This window comes from Cibotium barometz, chromosome 64, assembly GCF_041138505.1.
Source record: "Cibotium barometz isolate CiBa-2024 chromosome 64, ASM4113850v1, whole genome shotgun sequence".
Taxonomy (NCBI): domain Eukaryota; kingdom Viridiplantae; phylum Streptophyta; class Polypodiopsida; order Cyatheales; family Cibotiaceae; genus Cibotium; species Cibotium barometz.
The window spans coordinates 25,470,684-25,486,266 of NC_141109.1; the positions used below are offsets into that span (position 1 = coordinate 25,470,684).

General features: G+C 44.4%; 1 protein-coding gene across 2 annotated transcripts in view; it reads right to left on the reverse strand.

Moving 5' to 3' along the window:
• Window positions 1–352: 352 nt before the first annotated feature.
• ILA (putative protein kinase regulator ILITHYIA) overlaps window positions 353–15,583 on the reverse strand; it is a 93,580-nt gene continuing 78,349 nt past the window's right edge. Inside the window, exons 34-60 of one of the 2 annotated variants that reach the window (XR_015265611.1) lie at window positions 15,289–15,480; window positions 15,013–15,186; window positions 14,823–14,933; window positions 14,568–14,637; window positions 14,402–14,480; window positions 14,200–14,302; window positions 13,916–14,086; window positions 13,714–13,836; window positions 13,512–13,625; window positions 6,693–6,799; window positions 6,540–6,591; window positions 6,355–6,461; window positions 6,210–6,269; window positions 5,527–5,641; window positions 5,292–5,402; window positions 4,946–5,083; window positions 4,701–4,823; window positions 4,485–4,556; window positions 4,251–4,363; window positions 3,984–4,142; window positions 3,738–3,834; window positions 3,442–3,560; window positions 2,305–2,502; window positions 2,006–2,185; window positions 1,206–1,338; window positions 891–969; window positions 353–804 (exon numbers count right to left, since the gene is read on the reverse strand). Coding sequence is in view for 1 of the 2 variants with exons in the window: in XM_086796548.1 (XP_086652674.1) it covers window positions 765–804; window positions 891–969; window positions 1,206–1,338; window positions 2,006–2,185; window positions 2,305–2,502; window positions 3,442–3,624; window positions 3,738–3,834; window positions 3,984–4,142; window positions 4,251–4,363; window positions 4,485–4,556; window positions 4,701–4,823; window positions 4,946–5,083; window positions 5,292–5,402; window positions 5,527–5,641; window positions 6,210–6,269; window positions 6,355–6,461; window positions 6,540–6,591; window positions 6,693–6,799; window positions 13,512–13,625; window positions 13,714–13,836; window positions 13,916–14,086; window positions 14,200–14,302; window positions 14,402–14,480; window positions 14,568–14,637; window positions 14,823–14,933; window positions 15,013–15,186; window positions 15,289–15,480 (3,204 nt within the window). In the remaining variant the exon portion in view is untranslated. Of the gene's footprint in view, window positions 805–890; window positions 970–1,205; window positions 1,339–2,005; window positions 2,186–2,304; window positions 2,503–3,441; window positions 3,625–3,737; window positions 3,835–3,983; window positions 4,143–4,250; window positions 4,364–4,484; window positions 4,557–4,700; window positions 4,824–4,945; window positions 5,084–5,291; window positions 5,403–5,526; window positions 5,642–6,209; window positions 6,270–6,354; window positions 6,462–6,539; window positions 6,592–6,692; window positions 6,800–13,511; window positions 13,626–13,713; window positions 13,837–13,915; window positions 14,087–14,199; window positions 14,303–14,401; window positions 14,481–14,567; window positions 14,638–14,822; window positions 14,934–15,012; window positions 15,187–15,288; window positions 15,481–15,583 lie in introns of both variants that reach the window. The other variant, XM_086796548.1, reaches the window with a different exon arrangement.

Sequence of the window (15,583 nt, forward strand, 5' to 3'; positions counted from 1 at the left end):
TTACTATCACAATACTTCCAATATATGATGTGTTGCATTTTTTTGCCAAACCCCAGCAATTTCATAGTTTGTGAGATAAAATCCCATTGTACCGTGTCAAATGCTTTGGCAATGTCCACTTGGAGTAAGAGAACGTCCTGCTGAGTATACTTAGCATATTCTATCCCCACATTAGCATTGGCAATATGTCTACAAGGAATGGACCCATACTGAGCAAGATGCAGGCGATCATGCAAAAAACCTTTAATGCGATTAACCACCATCTTAGCAACCAGCTTATAGATAACAGGCATCAGCGTAATGGGTCTCCAGTCAGCAAATGATTCACACACACATAACACAGACACACACACGCGGAGATGACACTTTATATTAGCTTCCAAAATGGCCAAATACAACTAATATGACTTCAGTACAAGCTTTCATTGGCAGCAAGCCTTGTACACAAATCTGTCAGCAGTAAAGCCAGCGGAAGATTTGCACATGAATAACCAGATCAAGAAACTTTTGTGATCCTGCCAGGTGTGGAAGAACCTAGACTGAGATGGCAACAAAGAGAAAAAAGAATAAGCCGAAATTTTGCCGTGGCAGCAACTTTAATGTGCCTGCTCGAGTTCTCTCAAGTGAACAAAAACCTCACCATGACTAGTCCGTAAAAACTATTCTACAATGAGCAAACATGTACAGCATGAAAGATCTTGTTGCCAGGAAGAGCATTAGCCTCCCTGGATTTCAAGAGAGTCAATAGCTGATATGATCAAGGACTAGGTTGGAGAATCCTCTTCACTGTCTTCACTTGCATCACTGGGAACATCAGAAAACATTGCCACGTAAGAGTTGGTCCAACCTTGTCTTTTTCAAAAATTTGCTACAAATGCCTTGCACTGTACCTTTGCTCGGGCTGCTTAGAGATGCGCCGGGCATCAAGGCCTGTTAAATACTTCTGAGATGCTGCAACAGCCTCTGGACCTGAAACATGCACCCAACAAGAAAAAAGGTTTGTATTGTGAACCGGTAGGTCTGGGCCTCGCATAAGGTGGATGTGCTTGCCAACATATACAGTATAGAAGAGAGTTTTTCTAGCAAGCTACGAAGTATACAGACCTCTCTTTGATTTGTTTAATACTTGCAAGCAAAGAGAGTATGCATTAGGGCTATTTTATAAACAAACACCATAAGGAGATGACTTCCTTATGTATCCATACCTTTATTGAGCTGCATGACATGGAAGGCACAGCGCTCAGCAGCCAAACGAACTGGAGTGCTGCCATCCTTTATTAGATCTGCAAGAACTGGGCCCAAAGTGCTCATATATGGACTCACCACATCAGCATTTACCTGCTGACAGTTTTTTAGGGATTTAGAGACTCACTTTATAAAATATAAAGCCAACACCAATAGTGCTTGAAACTGGCTTCTATCTTTAAAACCACTGGTATGTGACCTCGAGGTTCAAGAAAAGCTCCTTTTCTTTTGAAGGGCTATTTAAGAAGGAATCTAAAAGCATCAATTAGCATCCACTTAATCAACACAAAGCCATTATGAAACCCATGAAGGGCTCAACACAAGCCTGCTTCAGTTTAACTTAACAGGGGGGCACAACTACTGGAGAGGTTGATGCAGCAGCCCTGACGATGAAACCTACCGCATGCGCCGGTGTTTGCAATCGGACCTGCCTACATGCAGATAGGGAGGGACCAAAGAATAGTGTAGACGTAAAGACCAAAATATAGGTGGGTCAAAGATGATGTTTTGAATAGGCTTTTCATAACAGCAGTGACTAACTAGCCTACGGGCTCCAAACCTGGATTACTTTACTTGAACTTACTAATTGCATAATAAACCATAGCTAGTTCAGGTTAAGTGATTTACATCTGTATAGCAGAAATAGCCTGTACTTACATATGGAGACCACAAGGCATATACCATAAATGTTTAGAGAACAGACACCTTTCAATTGACCTGTTATTAAGTTAAACATCTACTACAGCAAGCAAAGTCCCACCTTTGCAATCCATTTCAAGCTGCTAAGAGCTCTTCTACGCACATCACTGGAGTCATCCTTGAGAAAAGCTACAATATGCGGGATCATTTCTGTGAATGAAGGAGGCCCAGCATGATGCTCTCTTGCCTGATGTATCATAAGCCTGCCTAATGCCTTAACAGCACACTCTCGGACAGGTACCTTCAAGAGACACATAACAGTCCAAAGGACAACAAACATCAATCCACAATTTCCCAATCTCCCCATAGAATAAACTGGAAAAGAAAAAATTGTTACACGTCAGCCTGACGAGGTTATACCTTATCATCTCGTCCTCTGCCTTTGATAATATCCACAGTTATTGATAAAGATGAAGTTGAAGCAAAAATCTTAGTGGCAGCATGACGCAGAATGGAAGACATGGCAAGGATGGCACCATGCCGTATTGCCCATCCTTGAGCTTGCCCCATTGTTGACAAATCATGCAACCATGTTCTCAAGTCCTCCTCTTCAAGATACTGCACATGAGAAACAACACCCTATCATGCTCATGAGTCAGCTCATGATTGATCTCTAGAAAGAATCATGCAGAGAACCATTCTCAATTTCCTCCAATCTGAATTTCCTCCAACTCTTGTACCAGAAACCACCGATCAAAACAATAATACTCACTATGCCTTCTCACATCATGATGATTCACTTTAAAAGGCACCACATCAAATCAATAAATTAGGGCAACATCACTAATGCTCAAACCTTCAGAACCCTGTTTCTTTAAGTGAGCAACTGTTGAACCTAGATGTAGATGGTGCTTGTGAGAGATAAAGGACTCAAACGCCTCAAGCAAGTTGATTGAGGCTAGCAACTACCTACAGTTGTCGAAGTACTGAACCTCTTTTGTTGTTCCTCACCAGAAATTTGCCAGTGGTGACAGGTTATTGTTGGGAGTCTAACCTACAGACGAGAGACGAGAATGCCAGGGGTGTTCCTGGATCACATTGTTGTCACATAATTAAGCACAGCATTATTGTACCTGCTTGAGTACAGTGCATTACATCTTGGACACGTCTTTCTTTCTCCCCAACATCCCACAACTTCAGAGAAAAATTGCACCGGCTTTTTTGAGTATTGATTAACTATTTTCTCCATAAACACAACATCCCCCAACCCCTTCCCACTCCCTTCTTATGCCCCTCCTTGAGATGCAGTGCCAAAAAATGTAGTACTGTTATCAGCATCATCACACCCTCGAATTCTGGAGCTCAAACATTATAATAGTATATGCACATGAATTTCAAACCAGCAGAAAACCAGCAAGGACCTGCTGTATGTGGATAATTTATGTATATGAAATCAAACCGTCTTGCAATTGTTGCCTTTCACAATTTGACTGGTTCAAGTTAGCCATAAAAGGGCTTTTTTAAAAAGAGCAAAAGAAAGATTAGAGGCATTCTGACCTGTGAAACCATGCCAAGAGCTCTTGCCGCAGACCCCCTAACTTCATCATCATCAGACGGAAGGAACTCTTGAAGAGTTGAGACAACCCGAGTCAGAACTGGTGCACTCAAGCTCTTTCCTGCATTTTTTAGAACACCCTTCAAAGCAACTAGCATGGCTTCCTTCACACCTCCTTCTGATGTCTTTTACATAAATGAAGTGCAAGTCAGTAAGCTCTACATCATGTAAGTTCAAAGCATGCAACCTTAGCCTCTATAATTTGAAATCCACATGCTTCCTAAAGAGAAGCGTATACCTGAAGGCCATTCAAAAGGTCTCCTATTAAGGGGTCCACACGGGTACTTAGGAATGCAAGCTTGCCTAATGCCCATGCTGACCTAGATCGTACAGCTCTGCATGAAACCAAGACAAGCTACTAAGTTATACAACCCACTGAAAACCCATGTAATTTCAACTTGATGTGCATAACATGACTAGAAAAGAAAATACAATGAAAAGGACATGCATTAAAAAAAAGAACAAAACTTAAGAAAAACATTACCTTGAATTATCCTGAAGGCATTTGATAAACGTAGTTTGCAGCTGCGGTAGAAAAGGCTTAAGAGCAATGCCACCTTTGCTAATGATGATCCCTAGTGTTGCCAAGATTGCACTCTTAACTTGCCATGGGAATCTGTCTCCTATGATGCGTATCAGAGGCCTGAGATACAAAATGACGAGTCTAGCCATCACTTTTCTCTGTCATGATGATACAAAAACCATATGCAAAAACGAGGATAGAGGAATTTAGCAGTAGTCCAGATAATACCCAGTCACAGGAACAACAAATGGTTTCAATGCTTCTGAGCTAGTCACATCTATCAATTCCCCTAACCCTTCAGCTGCCTGCTCTCTCAACTCAGCCGATCCACTCATCAAGCCCTGCTCCACACATTTCAAAATTTGATCTTTGATTACTCTCTTGTCACTGATATGGCAGGCGAAAATGAAAACATAGCATGTTCTGCGTGCTAATCGCGTCTGCAACATGAACTGAGACTACCTGCAAGAAGAGCGGAAGGACGGGCTGCAAAGCTTTTGGAAGACAAAATCCTGGAATGGTAATTGGCACTCCCTATCAGGCAAACAAACACAGTCATATTTCCTAGTGCTGCAATAGAGAGCCAATTATTCTCCCCTGCACAATACAGTAAAAACGACAGCTCTAGTCCTAGTCAGAAAGCACATACACAAGCAGCCCCACCATATGTTTACTAACCTTCCGCTTCCGCCGCTCCTTATCTCTGGCTGTGGACACCGCATCTCTCAAAACTTTGACATGACTTGAAAGATTTTCCTTTGCTATAGAGCCAGTCACACTAGACAAAGCTTCCCATGCAGCCTATAACAAGTTCTAGTACTTAAATCACAAGTCTGAAGGCCCCTTTTTTTGTCTAACCATTTGACAATTCCAAATCCCTCAAATAGTATGAAATGTTAAAGTAAACACTGCAGTTGATTTACCGTCACTGTTAAGCCATCCGAGTCTGTCAGCATAACCACCAGCGTTGTGATCAAGTTTGGAACCTCCTCAGAAAGGTCCAGCTTGCTGTTTTTGAATAGGAACCCAACCAGGTAAGCACTACCTCTTCTTACTGACACCTGAAAAGAAACCTCTCATGTTAGACTGCTTGCTGATAATGCTTCCAAAAAATATAATGCACCAGAAAGGCTTTGAACCAGCAAGAGAGCAGTTTGTGATACTCTCAGGCATCCATGCTTACCTGATTAAACACTACCTACTTGAACACGACCAACAAAATGAGTATGCTAATAGGACACATGCTCGAAGAATAAACAAATCCCCAACCTGTGTATCCCCAAGACCTCGCCCAAGTTCTGAAATAAGCATGTAAAGACCCTCTTCATCTATGACCATGACAATCGTCTCAGCAGCCTTCTTTGCAAGGGGCTCTATGCCCTGCACCAAACATAAGCTAATCATATAAATCAGCAGCTTTGTTGAGTGATCCTCAGAATCAACTTTGTGCACCCCCAGCAGGATGACTCCTTGAAAAGAACTAAGATTTATTTATAGAACTTGCCAGGTCTTTGTCGCCCATTGCAGATATGAGAGGCGGTAAAATCGTGGCTAGGTGCGAATTCAAACCAGCACCAGCAACTTCTGCCAAGGCTCCCAAGGCATGAGCATTGAAGGCCCTGCAAAAAGCATCAAAGTAAACAAACCACAAAGACATGCTAGATCTACACTTCTTGAGAACTTATACACTCCTGTGTGCTTGAAGGGTCACTACGCTGGCTTTAATAATGGGGCTAGGCTAATAATTATTGGGATGGTGTCAACGGGCTTTTGTAACTGACCCAAACCCTATTAAGTGTGTCCATTGCTCACTCCAGGGGTTCCCCACAGTGAGGCCTCCCAGGAGAGCTAGACCTAGATCAAGGTCTGCCATACACTCAGTATCAGAGACCAGAGTAAGGGCAAGGAGAGCAGTCAGTTTTGGCAAAGCCAAAGGCTCACGGGTGCTGTCTGCAACCCCCATTATGGTCTTTACTTTTAATGCGTACTTATAACCAGAATGGAAATTTAGGGCATCACCCCTGTGACACAGGTGGGACTCTTTGAGTGTGTCTGCCTGTTTTATCACTACGAATTTAATCACTGATACTTGTTTCAAAAACATTGATACCATGTGCATCGCAAACACACACGCATACAGGCACCTAGAATTCATGCAAAAGAGATGTCAAGGTAGAGCAAACTTACGTTAATGGCAGTTTCACCAATTTTGGTAATATGTGGGGAAGAACAGCAGCAGTTCGGACACTAATGAGTAACATTAGAGGGTCAGCACTTGAAAGCGCATCATTTTAACCAAAAATATAACATAACTGCATTTATTTCAACTAACCTCAATATTTGCTTCAAACCATCCAAAGCTGTAGCTGAAGTTTCGTCCCTCTCCAAAGCATTCAAAAGACTGGGAACAATTTCGTCCACAGCCTGCATTCCTGCACTCTGCTACATACAAAGAAAATCTATTATGATGTGCATGCATCTTACGCATCGACCCAACAAATGTAAGCATTCGCCTACCTTGAAGAGAGTGCTGAATGCTAACCCTGCTGCTTCACGCACTTCAGGAACACTGTAAACATACAAATTTACCAGCACCTTGTTATATGGTAATATACAATAATTAAGCATTATCAAATTCATTAAAAGCTCTGGAGTCATGCAGAATGAAACCTGTCACAGAGAGCGTCCCGAATAGTTGGTATGAGACTACTCATGTAGGCCACAAGCTGGTGCTTTCCAGCACTTGACAAGACTTCACTCAGACCGACACAAACACCCTGAGTAAACCACAAATTCTAATAAACTGCTGCACACTTGTAATGTTCTTGATTCTATGGAGGTCAAATTCTAAGCAACAATTACACAATATAGAGAATGGCACATGTTCTTTTTCCAAACACAATAATGGCACATCCTTTAATAGTTCTTTGTATCGAGAATCATAACTGCTTTCATGTAAAATCTTTTCAGACAACAAAAATATCAGGCTTGTACAAATTCAAAAATCCTAAAGAAAACAATACAATCAAATAGATTGTGGTGTCCTTGGCCTACCAATACACCTAGTAAAGCAAGTCATTTATAGTTGCAGTTATCTTATCCAAGGTCACTTGAGGAGCATGGCATGCTGTTTTTATGTTGCATGCAGTTATAACTTGATAAGTTGCACTTTTATCCATCTAGAGCTTCGTGTTTCATACACAAGCAAAAAGGAACGGAAGGAGGCAAGGGTGGGAAGACATCCGTGTGCACATGACATACATTTGCATGCACAAGGTCTGATATGCCTATCTTTGGATCCTGATCGATTATGTGTGCGCAATTAGTGTCGTTATTGCAGAGTGTTCAAGCCGTGTGACTGGGAAGTACATAATCAGTGTCAGTACTGCAGAGTGTTCAAGCCTTGTGACTTGGAAGTACATAATCGCATTCATCTTTTGATGGCACATCCTGAAGATGCTGGACTCTCCTATAACATAACATGTGACGTGATCCCATTAGCAGCAACAGTTCTACAAACTGTAGTTAGGGGAGTGTCTGCATGTGCAGCATGAGATCCAGTTCAAGCCAGAGGCTAAGCCATGTGTACAAAGGCAGAGAAGATTGGGGGTTGTACAACAGCAGGTGTTGAGGGAAGAAGTGGATAAACTATTGAAAGAAGGATTCATATATCTAGTCAATAATTCTGAATGGGCTTCTCCAGTAGTGATAACCCCAAAGAAAAATGCAAAATGGAGAGTCTATGTTGATTTAAACCACTGAATGTAGTAACCAAAAGAGATCATTACCCACTGCCTTTTCAAATGAGATCCTGGATAGTGTGGCTGGACATGAAAGATATAGGGTATGTGATGGATATTCAGGATACTTTTAGATCTCAATTGCTACAGAGGACTAGAGGAAAACCACCTTTATTACCCCTGGGGGTGTTTTTCTTACAAGATTATGCCTTTTGGGCTAACAAATGCCCCTGCAACCTTTCAAAGGTTTATGAATTTGGTATTTGAGCCCTATCTAGGGTCCTTCATCAGAGTAGTCATTGATAATTTTGTATCAATAGTGGTAGATGGATCCAATGTGAGAAGTTGAGGTTAGCTTTGAAGAGACTGGATCAACTGCCATTCTTCAAGGAGAATGTTAGGTAGGAAAAGGTATGATTCAACCCCTGGTGCAGTTTCATACGTGGCCTTCAATTTGGGGCCATTTTGCATGTGGGAGTTGGGACTTAATAACAGTTAGCCATTCACATTGGAGTCTTGGATAATTTCAAAATTGACACTTGATAGCAGCTTGTAGATACTTTAAGGATGAAAACTTGAAACTTGAAAGTAGAAGCCTGGGCCCTTGGGACCCTAAACTTTAAAGATAAAAAACTTGAAACTTTGAAAGTTAATACTTGAAACATAAGACAAGAAAATTCATTAAACTTCAAAAGCCTCAAGAAGGAATCCCAATGACTAACGATGCATCATGCCACAACTCTTAGCCTCTCACAACAAGAGGAGATCTTCAGACAAGTGAATGAATTGTTAGAGAAGGGGTTGATTAGACCAAGTACCTCACCATTCTGTTCACCGGTGCTCCTAGTCCAAAAGAAGGATGGGTCCTTTAGCATGTGTGTGGACACCGAGCCCTAAACAAGATAACCATCAAAAACAAATATCCCATTCCAAGGATTGATGACATCTTGGATAGACTGGGGGAAGCTTGTCTTTTCAGCCGCATTGACATGAAAAGTGGCTACCATCAGATTCAGATTGCCCCAGAGGATAAACCAAAGACTGCATTCCGGACTACCTTTGGATTGTGTGAGTATGTGGTTATGCCTCTTGGGTTAACCAATGCTCCAACCACTTTTAATCGCGTGATGGATCGGATCTTAGAGAGCATAGAAAGTTTTGCGGAACTTTCTTCGATGATATCATTTTGTTTTCAAGGACCATTGAGGAGCATAAAGGAACATCTTACTGTGGTATTTGAAGAATTGAGGAAGCACAAGTTGTACATAAATGCCAAAAAGAGTGGGTTCTTTTTAGAAAAAATCAAGTACTTGGGGCATATCATTCGCAAGGGCATGAGGATGATGGATCCCAACAAAGTGAAGGCTATTGTAGAATGGCCAACTCCTAAGGATGTGCATGAGGTAAGAAGCTTTCTTGGGCTACGTTCCTACTATCGGACTTATGTGAGACATTTTGCAAAAGATTGCCGGTCCTTTGCAAGACTTCACCAAGAAGAGGGTATATTTTCATTGGACTGAAAGCAAGAAGCTGCTTTTAATGAGCTAAAGGAAGCAGTCGGCAAGAAGATTATTTTGCACATACCGTATCTTAGTCAGCCTTTTGACTCTTAAGGTCCATTGTGATGCTTTGGGTGAAAGCATCAGCGCTGTTTTGAATCAAGGTGGTCGACCAGTTGCCTGTGTGAGCCGGAAGTTGCATGATGCTAAGAGAAGTTATGGCATCTACGAAAAAGAGTTGCTTGCTATGGTATAAGCCTTAACCATATGGAAGCACTATCTGTTGGGTGCCACTTTTGTTATCAAGACTGATCATCAGAGTCTTCGGTATTTTCTTACACAAAAAGATATTAGAAAAGCAGATGAGATGGACAAATTTCTTATCCATGTTCATTTCAGCATAGATCATACGCTTGGAAAACAAAATGTTGTTGCAGATGCCCTATTGAGGCGACCGGTGGTTGCGACAACCTCAAAATCCGCGCCAACAATCTAGGCTATTTTCCCCTGGGTGTCCTAACATTTTGCCCCCCTTTCGAAGCTGTTTGTGCCGACAGATTTTTGCATCCGGATTGTGGATTTGGAGACGGTGGTCTAGGCATGGAGAATTGATATTTCCTGCATCCTGTTGCGGCTTGCTGTGGTGTGTGGACTGCTGGAGATTTGCTTCGCTACATAGTCCCCTTGCACTCCTAGTTGTCCTCCTCTTGGCCAAAAACCTTGAGGGTAGAGCACAGACAAGTGGATTCTTTCACTGCTACATGTGTGGACCAGTGCATCTGAGTGTATTTGGGCAGAGCCTATTTTATGGGCATTTATCTATTTTTCTCGTGTAGTGAGTCGTGAGCAGGTCGGCCTGTTTCTTGAAGCAGTCGGCTAGGTCACCTCCACTATACAAGGTTGGTCCTCATATTCACTTGTAACCAATCCAATCCCTTGCACATTGCTCAACACTACTACTGGCTATTGCCATTATAAAGCTATTTGCTATTATAAAAGGTGATCTTGCCCACAAGCTCTCTCTACTCTCTCTCTTGTTCAGTTTATGCTTCCGCCTTTGAATTATCCAACATGGTATCATTTGCCTGGGTTCAGGCTGCTCCATCCTACTGCAATCTGCTCGCCGTCTTCTTTTGTGCTGTGCATTTGCTTCCATTGCTTCTCCAGGCTGTAGATTAGCATCAACAGTGGCACTGTGTACCTTGCTGCGTTTTCTGGTCCAGCCATCTTCTTGCTGTCGGCCAGCCCTCAAGGCTGCGTTTTTGTTCTACAGAAGCAAGTTGTGGAGTTGTGGTTGCAAATTCTGCTCCAACATAAGGTGTTGGTGAGTTTTCTTGCATGTGGTGTTGCCAGACAAGTGGCTCTACATCTTCTTCTTCCTCCAGGAGTCCCTACCCTTCCAATAGGAGGTTCCCGGTGGTTCTAGGACTGTTTCGCTGTTGTCCAGCCTCTTTCTCTCTTAGATTTGAGAGGGGGCTGATTGGTCCTGGTGCCTTGCTTCGTTCGAAAGCACTCGAGAGGAGTTGTGGAGTGCTGAGATCTGTGCACTTTGTTGATGTGGATATGGCTCCTCCCTGTACAAACAAGGATGACAAGTTGAACGGACCCAACTATGCCCATTGGAAGCTGCAAATACCGATTTGGTTCGTTTGTGGGAGATTGTTCAGGGCAATGAGAAGGGACTCAGGATCAAGAGGATGAATTCCTTGTGGAATTACAAGGCTGGGAGAATCATGATTCGAGGCGCATTCAGTGCTAGTGTGGACCATCACACAAGAGATCTCACCGGCCGTGCAAACTCTCACTAGTGCTCATCAAGTATGGTCTAAATTGGAGGATCTCTTTGCTCGAGATTCGTCGATGAGGGCAGTTACTTTGCAAGGGAAACTCTACGGTTTGTTATTTCCTGCAATCAATTCTATGCGGTCGTTCCTCATGAAGACCAAGGTTATCCATGGCCAATTACTGGCGATGGGTGCTGCTTTGTCCTCTCCTCGGCTAGCTGCACTTATCCTCACCAAGCTTCCCCCGGAGTATGATGTGATTTCTCGATCTTTGAGATGCCAGGTCACAACCACTCAAGTGGATTTCGATGATCTTAGTTCCCTACTTTTGGAGGAAGAGTCAGTCCTAGTCTCATAGGGTAAGATGAAGATATCTCTCAATAGTTTTGACAAGGCACTTTCCCCAGTTCAAAAGAAAGGTCGGAGTCACTGCTTCTCTTGTGGGAAGAGAGGACGTCTGTCCAAGGATTGTTTGTCCCCCAAGAAGACAGACAAGACCAAGCGCAAGTCTTCATCTCAAAAAAAGGGCAAAGACACGACAAACGATAGTGATATTGATTCCTCTAGTAACACATCCAAGGCTCCCAGGGCACTTCCGGCTCGCGAGGACCAAGATGGTGTACTTCTCTAGTATACATGTAGTTCGCCCCATGTGCTTCCAACCAGAAGAGGCTTGTGGGCGGGAGAGGGGACTGATTGCAACTCCACTTACTTACTAGTGCATGGGAACCGTGATTCGCAGTTCTAAGCATTAGACATCTGGTAGGACATGGTCATCTTTAGTGTAGCAGAATTTATGAAGCCCACCTCTTGATCCGAAGATAAATGCTCATAACAGTTACTAGTACGCACCATTACCTCGGGGGCTGTGCCTGCCAGATGTTTTGGCTAGAAGAGCTCTTGCAAGGACTAGCAGTGGTGTATGTGGGGCCAACGCACCAGCTGCCACCCGTCAGCAACCTCCCCCTGTGTCTTCAAGTCAGGCTGACCAGCCACCCTCTCTCCGGGCAGGGAAGGGGGGGTGGTGCTGGCAGGGAAGCCTGAGGCAGGGCTAGGGGAGGTCAGGGCGGTGACCTCAGCGGGCCCGGCAGCACCAGCAAACCCAAGCAAGGTGCCCCATCTGTTGACACAAGAAACACTGTCCGGGGAGTCCTAAATACTCATCCTGCTGCAGCAACAGGCCCTACTGTAAGCTGGGGAGTGCAATAACCTGCAAGAGAGCCTCCGGAGAGGCTACGCAAACTCTGATGGCAGGAATCCTCACTGCCCTGGCTACCACAAGGCAGCAGTCTGGAGGAGCTCCAGAACCTGCACAAACATCTGTCCAATCGAGCAGAGGAGGCCTTGAGGACGAGAATTCAGGCCGAGCCGTCGTATTGGGAAGCCAGAAACACCTGCAAGGGGGTCAGATGCTGGGTCCAAGCTGTGGTGCCATCCAGCAAAAAACGCATGAGTGTCGCATACCACATTGGGGCTTCGATGCATTACTCGGTCTGTCACTGCAGGTGAGTCAAACTCCACCTGAGAGTAGCCAAGCCCAAGAAAATGGATATAGATGATTTTGCATGGCTCACCAATGAGGGCTGCTTGGAGAAAATCCCAAATCTGTCCCCGCGCAGGGCATCTCCTCCCGATGATCTTCCAAACCAGGGAAAAGACCTCAAGGGAGGCAACTGTAGAAGCCAGAGCTGGATGTCCGCCTCGGAAAAATGGTATGGGGCGGTGGCCTCACTCGGGGACAGCTGCCATGGAGTCCTCTTGAAGTGGTAAGGGCCAGAGGAGCCAACTCGTGGCAAAAGGTGAACACACCCTGGCGTGCAGAGAAAAAGCGGACAAAGGATGGAAGAGAAGGCCAGGGCAGAGGTAGGGGCAAGCAGAGGAGGGGCGCTAGAAACGGCGAGGAGTGCACAGAAGAGGATGGGCGGCGAAGGAGAGGAAGGGTGGCGAATAGGGTCAGGAAGGCAGGATTGGGCAAGGGCGTGCATGGTGGGGGGAGCAGCTAGGCGACAGGAGGGGAGAATGTGGGCAGTGGCGGTCAAACGGCAGAGGCGATCGAGGGTGGTGGAAGGAGCGAAGGAGTGAGGGGGAGGAGGCGAAGCAAAGGGGAGGCGGGCACAGGCGGCCAGAGGGCGGGGGGGGGGGGGGGGGGGGGGGGGCTGCAGAAGAAATAGGGTGAAGGGCGAAAGGGAGGTGCAGGCCAAGGGGGCAGGGGTGGGCAGCTTTCGCACAGCTGCACCAAGGACGGGGGGGGGGGGGGGGGGGGGGGGGGGGGGGTTACAGGCGCACAGGTGGGAGCTCCAGCTCTCATGGTTTGTAAACCCCTTATCTGTGCCTCCGTTTAAATTACGCAATTGATCAACAATTTGGGACAACCTTATAAACAGTGCTTTCATACGATTGCCTATTTCTATACAGTCAAGCAAGCCTTACCTTTTCAGCATCAGAAATAACGGGGAAAATTCAAACCTGCCGAGTGCTTTCATTGGCATCTCGCAATCCTTGAGCAAGTATAGGAATGATTGAAGGCAGCACTCTGTCTCCTAGTTTGCGAACTAGTTCACCAAGGGACCGGCCAGCAACCTGGAAAGCAGAAAAGGCAGTCATTTGCATCTAAGAAATCCAGCCACTTCTGCAAGTGCAACAAACTTTTTTAAGTAATCAAGGCTACCTGACGGCGTTCTGATGAAGTGGATGCAAGTGAGGCAATAAGGGTACTCATCAAAACTGGCATGATCTCCTTGAGGGTCTTGGGAGTGTTAGCTACCACAGTTTTCCATACATGCAAAGCAGCCTGCAACAAACCATGACTTGAGAATGTATTCAGATATGAGCTACTCCAATGTGAGTTTACTAAATACAATGTACATTACCTGTCTGACTGTCAGGCTCACATCAGATCGAACCATGTAGACTGCAGCAAGAACCTCATTCCGTCGTTCTCTCCCAAGAACATCCACAATAGCACGCCCATGAGCTTCTGTGCTTGCACCCTCATCATCACTTCCACCTTCAAGGACAACTTTCCCAGAGGTTCCTGCCACCTGAAAAGAGTTGACAAGATGTTCAGGGAAAGTCTTCATCTCACTTCTAGATCAGGCACAAGTGCATACATGGATTTTGAGCAGATAAATTTCACTATAATGTTGATTCAAACCTTGAAAAGTAGGTCGCCTAACAGTTCCACTGAGCTTTGTCGAATACGCCAATTGTCATTGAAAATACCTTCTTCAACAGCAGGTAGAAGAAGGGGAAGAGATCTGTTGCAGCATTCAAACAAAACAGCCTTCTTCAGCATCCAGACTTGCGGGTTAAACAAGATAGGAAAGCATTGGAGATGAGAGAAAGGTAACACTCACGTAGTTGCATAATGCTCAACGAACACATGGCCAGCACTTAAAGCAGCATCTCTTACTGACTCATTCTCGTCAGCCAACCCTGAAAGTCATTCAAAATTACTCATCGGTTGTACCAAAAGATTGCTTCACATAAACTGTATGCCCTCCACATCAAACCACAAGTTACCATCTAATATGGCTGGCAAAACTCGCTGTAAATATTTTTGGAAAGTTGGGCCCAAAGCAATTGGCAGATACTGCAAACATGGAAAGAAGCCAACACATGTAAACCAGACAAAAAAGGCATTCAAAAGCCTTAAAAAGGAAAATTACCTAAAACCACATGCACATCAAATTAAGAGCAAATATACAGCACGTAATGCAGATAGTATGTGAAATACTGGACAGTCCAGAAGATCGATGTATAACATGAGAAGGTTACCTTGAACAATGTCAAATAGCCATCTCGTACAGCTGCTCGTTGATGAGAGCAGTTCTGTATAATGTCTGGAAGCAGGGATTCAAAGTACGCTGTGCCTAGCGCTGCCAGTACCTGTAAACAGAAGTAATTGCAAGTTCACAGTCAACTCCATAAACAAACTTGATGCGTTACATCTGCCTCTAAAATATACCTCACTCAATCCTTGTGCAGCTCCAGATCTCTCTACTCCACTTGTTTCCGATTTGAGAGTTTCAAGCAACCATGGCACCAGGTCCCTGAAATTCTCCTCCCCCATTCCTTTAATGAGTGAACCCAATGCTCTAGCTGCAACAGTACGCACTTCTGGGATTGGATCCACAAGCACCTGATGCATACCAAGAGACATTTGAATCCAGGTGACAATGTGAATCCGCAATTAATCTGTCCCAAGATAACACCTTTACATCATTCAGAAGATAGTACTTACCTTCTTGACTTCAGGGAGTAACAATCGAACATAAGGAAGCATATCTTTGGGCTCAGTAACAAGGGAGCACATATTGCCAACAATTTGAGCACCTTTTTTCTTCGTTTCAGAGCTTCGTTCCCTCAGTCCCCTATGAACTATAGGGACAATCAATGCCAATGATGGGGCATCAACTGTATTCACAAAGGTTGTCTACAAGCAATTTTTCAAGTCAGAGGATTTCAATTCTTACACACATTCTTCCATCTCAACTGCTTATACAGGACTGAATATTTTCGGGAAAATAAATAACTAC